Source organism: Parambassis ranga, chromosome 10 (genome assembly GCF_900634625.1).
Source record: "Parambassis ranga chromosome 10, fParRan2.1, whole genome shotgun sequence".
Taxonomy (NCBI): domain Eukaryota; kingdom Metazoa; phylum Chordata; class Actinopteri; family Ambassidae; genus Parambassis; species Parambassis ranga.
The window spans coordinates 10,163,783-10,169,969 of NC_041031.1; the positions used below are offsets into that span (position 1 = coordinate 10,163,783).

Below are 6,187 nucleotides of genomic sequence, written 5' to 3' on the forward strand. Positions count from 1 at the left end.
AAAAAATGTAACTAAATGTGTCTCTTCTAGGAGCCAAGTCTATAATCCAGGAGTTCCCAGATATAACCATCTTGACCACAGAGGTTCACCCAGTGGCTCCAACACATTTTGGACAGAGGTACTTTGGCACCGACTAAACTGAGGACAACCTGAGGAACATGATCTGGATTGTTTCTGGTATACTTTGTATTGTATCTCATGTTCTCCTTGTTGTGCCAAAAACTCAAAATGATTAATTTGATCAGTCGTATTTATTGTGTTATTTTGCCGTGTGTACTCATGCTGTAGAAAACAACACTGAAACATAAAATAGTTAAACTTGGATCATTTTATTTTGCATGTCACAACAATTGATGGATCAATAAAGAATTTATATATTTGTTTACAGATGGAACAGCAAATTAAACTGTATCAGTGTTGTTAGTGGTGATGACGGGAAAAAAGGGAAGCACAACAACAGCTACACAGTTCAAAATGGACCATATATGCTCTAGCAGTGTTGAACTCCTATCTGCCAAACTGGGTATAATTTGTCATCTTATGCTATCAACATCCTGTGAATTGTAAAAAGCATATTGCTTCAACACTTAATGGAGCAAAATATACATACACTGCCTGCAGCAGGTAGAAATCAATCAACACAATACACAGGGAAAAAGATGAATGTTATAACAATAAATAGACACAAGACGACATGAAGCACTCAACATCCACATCTTTCCTAAACATGCTTACAAACACCAAATCATACCTCTGATAAAACAACATACACTTTGAGTCAATACGTGGACTGTACGTTTCTCAGACATGAGCAGCATTTGATTTGGCTTACCCAACATAGAAAACACAGATCCGATGACTTAAAGTGTCAAAGATCAAACACCAGTACGGTGTGACAAAGGCCCAACTCTTTACCCATACTAACAATAAATGGGTGTACTAGTATTAAACATGTTAAAATATATAAACACAGGTACAAAAAAATCAGAACATAATAGTGCAGAAGACTGCAGTGCTCTATCACCGGTGGATAAGAAGCAGTCATTTTATATATATATATGTATCTGTGTGTATACACACAGACACATATATATGTACAGTTATCTATGTTTAAACAGATCATAAACAGTTGGGGACATAGAAGAAATACGTCGTGTCCCATGAAGTTTTAACTTCATCATCCTGCATCCATAAAAGGGTGTGATCTTACACAGGATGGCTGATTGCAAGATGTCTGGGATATTTAAGTTTCACCCCAAACAACAGCATTTCTTTAAAACCTGCCATATACCCAACAGCACTAAAGTCATGTTATTTGGTGTATTTAGGATATGATAAACCATTTGCCATATGTTAAATGTAATGAGCTCTACCGATGAAGAAATGAAAAATCGAATAATAATGGCCCTTAAACTACAACATAAATGAAAATAATATGATAATTTCTTTCATAAACAGGTGCCTGTGATGTTGGCACAATGTACTCACAAGCTGGATAATGAGCAGGATACATTCTTAGGAGAAAAAGGAAAGGATATACTTATATTAAATAAGGCGCAGGTCAAGTCAGGTATTCAAATAAAATAAATAAATAAAAAAAAAGGTCAAATATGACTAAACTGATGATACCATCCTGTACTGACCAAACTCTAAGGTGCTGTAAACTCAACCTACCTCTGAAACAGAGGCACGATGCCACATAGAAACTTTTCCCAGCTAACAGTACTCCCACAGAGGCCAGGTCCCTTAACATGATCAACAGCTAGAGGCAGAAATACAGCCCACGTGAGTGAGGTAATATTTGATTTGATATTTTTTTTGATATTATTTTTTTGGAATAAAACTGATGCTGTGGTTCATCTTTATGGGAGACGGGATGGTGGTTCTGGTCATCCAGTGAGTTCCCTCTTTCATCACTTGTAAAATTCCAGGGTAAACTTGGCAAAGACAATCAGGTTCTGCAGGTTCTAATACACTTGTTTGGCCCCCTTCTGTATATCCGATCATCAGCATTAATTGGAATGCATTTACCTCGTGGTACACACAGCGTGTGTGTGTGTGATGTACAGTAAGTCCTTATCTATTATGCCAGTGTAAATTATTCCTCCATCTCTATGGTAACAGAGGGGTCATGGTCCTCAACTGGAACAGAAGGGAAAACATATCAGCATACATATTTTATGTTTGTGTTGTAACTGATGCAGCTCATAGTTAACAATATGTTCCATGTGACCACCAGGTGGTAGCAGAATATAATGGTTGTAATCCAAATGCAGCAGCAGCAGCACAGAGTGCACCTGATTCCTCCATAACAATGGAATTGGTTATTGTTGTACAAATCTGCAGTCATCTGGTGTAATTACAGGAGCAAGGGTTTTTAATCCAAAGCCACAACATGTGTACTTTTTCTAAACTGCTTATGCAGGGTGAGGGAAGGTAACTTTCTACAATATGAAAGAGGAGTCAAGGAAGCCATCTATGTTAAGTTGGAAAAACCCTCCCTTAAGAGAGGTGGAGGACTCAAACATCATCTTTCAACTAAATAAATAGTATAAAATGCAGCTTCCATCCATTCCCAGGAAGTTTCACTCCAAGTCACATGTTTACAGCAAGAACAATAGGCTGTCAACCAGTCCCATCACCACTGCTCCCTGTAGTCTAGACAGTCAGACCAACACAGGTAAGTATGGAGACATTTAGAGCTATTGTTTGGGAGTTTCACATAGACCCACCTACTGAGGTCCTCCACCACATATAAACCATGTTTCCCCACCAAACAGAACTGATGAAGCTGCTTGGAGGAGCAGCGAATCATTTTCAAGAAAAGTCTTAAGTCTAAGTCCAGATGCATCGCTACAACCCTTTGAATGAAAATGACCTGGATGACTGAGAATCTTCATCATGGCAAAACAGCCAAAATACAGGACAATGAACATGTACTTATTTCATGATATAAAGCAGGGCAATCTGAAAACTGGGAAAAACGTTCCCGTATTTGTATTTTAGTTACCACAGAAAGTTTGTGTAAGTATAAATGTGAAAAAGACCTCAAAGAACTCACCCAAGCTTCCTTCTTCAGACCCATCGTCTGACTCCTCCCACATATCCTCATTAGCTAATAAAGGGTTGTGAGATTCAGAACTCCGGTTCCTTAAAGGGAAGTAGTGGCCGTTCCCTTGGCTGACACATACAAGGTGCAAAAAAGAATCATTTTGGAACTTTTGGAACTAACAACTTAACAAAATGTTAATATTTGTAAAACAATGCTGTATCTCCACTTTTGTAAGTGAATTATTTTAGGACTGGTAAAATAACACTTATTTAATGTGGCAGAGTCTTCAGAGTACAGATGCCCTGATGTCGTTGGTTAATTATGCATCACAACCTGCTGTCTCCTGGCAAACTCACCCGGTAAAGACAGGGATGAACCACAGTCTTCTATTCTCTCCAAATACCTGCTGCAGGTTTTTGCGTATGCCGATATTGAAGCCATTTCTATCTGGTCCAGTGACAAAAACTGGAGCCGAGAAGGCCTCTGGACAACAACAAAAAGAACAGTGGATCAGAAAATGTTTTCCCTCTTCAACTGTCCAACAATCAAAACTCATGACCCAAACACTAAACGCAGTTTCATAAAAGAAGTTCTCTAATAGGTATGTAAAGCCTCACCTAGAGTGGATCTGTTCTTGGCCACCAACCAGCAGTGATAGCCAAAGAGGAACATGAGACTGACAAAGAACATGAGCGCCACAAACATGAGGAAGAGGACATGGAACTTTGCAGGCCCGTTTGGCAAGTCCCCCTGAGAGAAAGAAACAGGAGAACTAGAAACCTGAGAAAATGGGGGGGCTTTAAGAAGCTATAACTACACCAGAAGGCTCAGTTATCTGTTGTAGTAGAAATGCAATATCGCTGACTGTAAGAAAACTCGCAGTATGACTACATTATCCCATGCAGGATGACTCACCTGCCAGAATTTGAGGAAATACTGAAAGACAGTTGCTGCAATAAATACACAGTACAGCATAGAGTAGGAGAGGAAGAGAAGGAAGAACTTGTAGTTGGAAAATCCAACACAGTTGTTCACCCTAAAGGGAAAACGAAATCTGGTGTCAGGAAAAAGTGAATGCACATGAAAAATACATTTAAAGAATGAAAAACAAGTTACATAAACAATTACCAGGGACAGTGGTGGTCCATCTTCAGAACACACCTAAAAAAGAAAAACAAGTTCTACAGGTTTTTACAGCTCTCTTAACACATCTCCTGACAGATACCTGCTAAAACCACTGCACTGATTGATCATTAGGATATTCTTTGTAAGAGATTGCATGCCAACAAAGCAACATCCTCTAATTATCACAACAGACCCTGGCCAACAAATATCTTCTTGCTTGGTGCAATCTCCCTAGATGAAAGGATTGGGGAGGAAAGGGTGGCTTACGTTTCACAAACCGAGCAGTGGTGGCAGCGGTCAGGCTTCAGTACCTGGCAGCGGTCACAGAACCTGATAGCTGAAGACAAGAGGATGGCCAGTTGAATGAACGACATTTGAGCCGAGTTTACCCTTCACATACTTCCTGTAGCCTAGAACTTAGTCTTAGCAATCAGCACTAATGAAAGAGATACGTTGGCTGATGGGAGAGCACACAAAGCTAATTGCCCTAACCTACTTCCTTTCACCACACACAGATTATGTGTGAGATGATGGATTGTGGCTGGGGTAGCCACTAAGTTACCTAAGTGAGTTTGATGTATAGCAAATCTTATCAGTGCAAAGGAAGGGTTTATATTATCTGACAGTAATACTTACCTCCAGATTGAGCTCGAGTAAAAATAGGCAGTTTCTTTGCAATCTCAACCAGAATTTGTTTCTGGGCATCTGGCCTCTCCTCCATCTCATATCTTTGCTTGTCTGAATATGACAGCTGAAACTACAATGACAATACACATTTTACTGTCAGACCATATGTTAAACACATGCAGCTGTAAATATTTATTGTCTGCCAGTTTGTACCTTTTTGCAGGGTGATGCTGGAGGGGTAAATATGGACTTCCAGTAGGTCCAGGAAAACATCACAAAGCAGACATGAAATACCACCAGATAAGCCACTGCAAGCACGAAACCAGCCACAGTTATTTTGCAACACAGCGCATAATCTTAATTCATGGCTAAACACTGCACATGAGAGGGCAAGTTACCTTTTTCCAATGTATTGGTGAGTGTAACTGTTAAAACGACAAGATGACATTATAAAACACAAAATGGACATCAGAAACTAGCCACTGTTAACATCAACTTCATTGTGCAAAGGATAAATAATTGTTTCACATTTACCGGCTAATACGACTAGCCAAGCTATAGATAGTAACTAAGAGCGACAATAGTACAGCAGTATAAAACTATTTCTGTATGAAAACAGAGTTACGGTTTAGCAGCAAGAAATTAAAGTACGTTTCGACACAAGCAAAACAATATGTTAACCCAATAAAAGCACACACCCTGAACCACTTCCGCCTAGTTTGCTAGCTCAATCTAACGTTATTTCTGTCAGCAGTGCTGTGCTGTATTCTACGATGTCCGTGGCGAAACCGTCCAAATCAAAGCATAGTCGTGTATACTCACAAAGACATAGTTCAAACACGTAGGCGTAGTATGACCATAAAACAATCGCGGTTATAATAAGAACAGGTATCCAGGAGAAAACCCTTTGACAGCATCTCAAACCTCTGGAGAGAGCCATATTCCATCTAACCTGCGCGATTATCTGCGCTCGACTACATTCCTGGGATTTGTGCATCAGTGACATCGGAGAGCGATTCTCTGCACTTACCAGGCCAGAGTGTTCGATTCGCTAAAATGGCATTTCACGGGTGTATTGATTAAAAAAAAATTTTTTATAGCCAATTTACTACCTAAACTTACTTACTAAACTAAAAAAAAACTAAACAAAAATAGATATCATATATAGTCAATATGTCTTTGGTTTTATGTATCATTAATTAATGCAATAAAATGAATTAAAAGTTAAACAAAAATATTGAAAATGCAAAATTGTAATTCTAAAGATAATGCAGTTTGATTTTTTTTTTAATTTGACAAATTAACCGGATCTTCTACCATTATGACTAATAAGAGTAGGCTCATTATTTTAAAACATTTCAGAGAAGACAAGTAAACACGGAG

The 6,187-nt window shown here is 38.8% G+C and overlaps 2 protein-coding genes across 2 annotated transcripts in view; one reads left to right on the plus strand and one right to left on the minus strand.

Annotated features, from left to right (window-relative positions):
* The window catches only part of uprt (uracil phosphoribosyltransferase (FUR1) homolog (S. cerevisiae)), a 5,327-nt gene extending 4,944 nt beyond the window's left edge, over positions 1–383 (plus strand). Inside the window, exon 8 of the mRNA XM_028417035.1 lies at positions 31–383. Coding sequence (XP_028272836.1) covers positions 31–137 — 107 coding nt within the window. The 3' untranslated portion in view covers positions 138–383. The remainder of the gene's footprint in view (positions 1–30) is intronic.
* On the minus strand, positions 314–5,767 carry zdhhc15b (zDHHC palmitoyltransferase 15b). Its single transcript, XM_028417034.1, has 11 exons — positions 5,627–5,767; positions 5,203–5,229; positions 5,018–5,112; positions 4,814–4,934; positions 4,445–4,514; positions 4,181–4,213; positions 3,968–4,088; positions 3,670–3,802; positions 3,409–3,535; positions 3,062–3,180; positions 314–2,142 (listed from the first exon to the last, which is right to left on the minus strand). Exons 1-11 carry the CDS (start codon positions 5,742–5,744, stop codon positions 2,099–2,101), a joined length of 1,008 nt encoding a protein of 335 aa, XP_028272835.1. The 5' UTR covers positions 5,745–5,767; the 3' UTR covers positions 314–2,098.
* Positions 5,768–6,187: the final 420 nt, after the last annotated feature.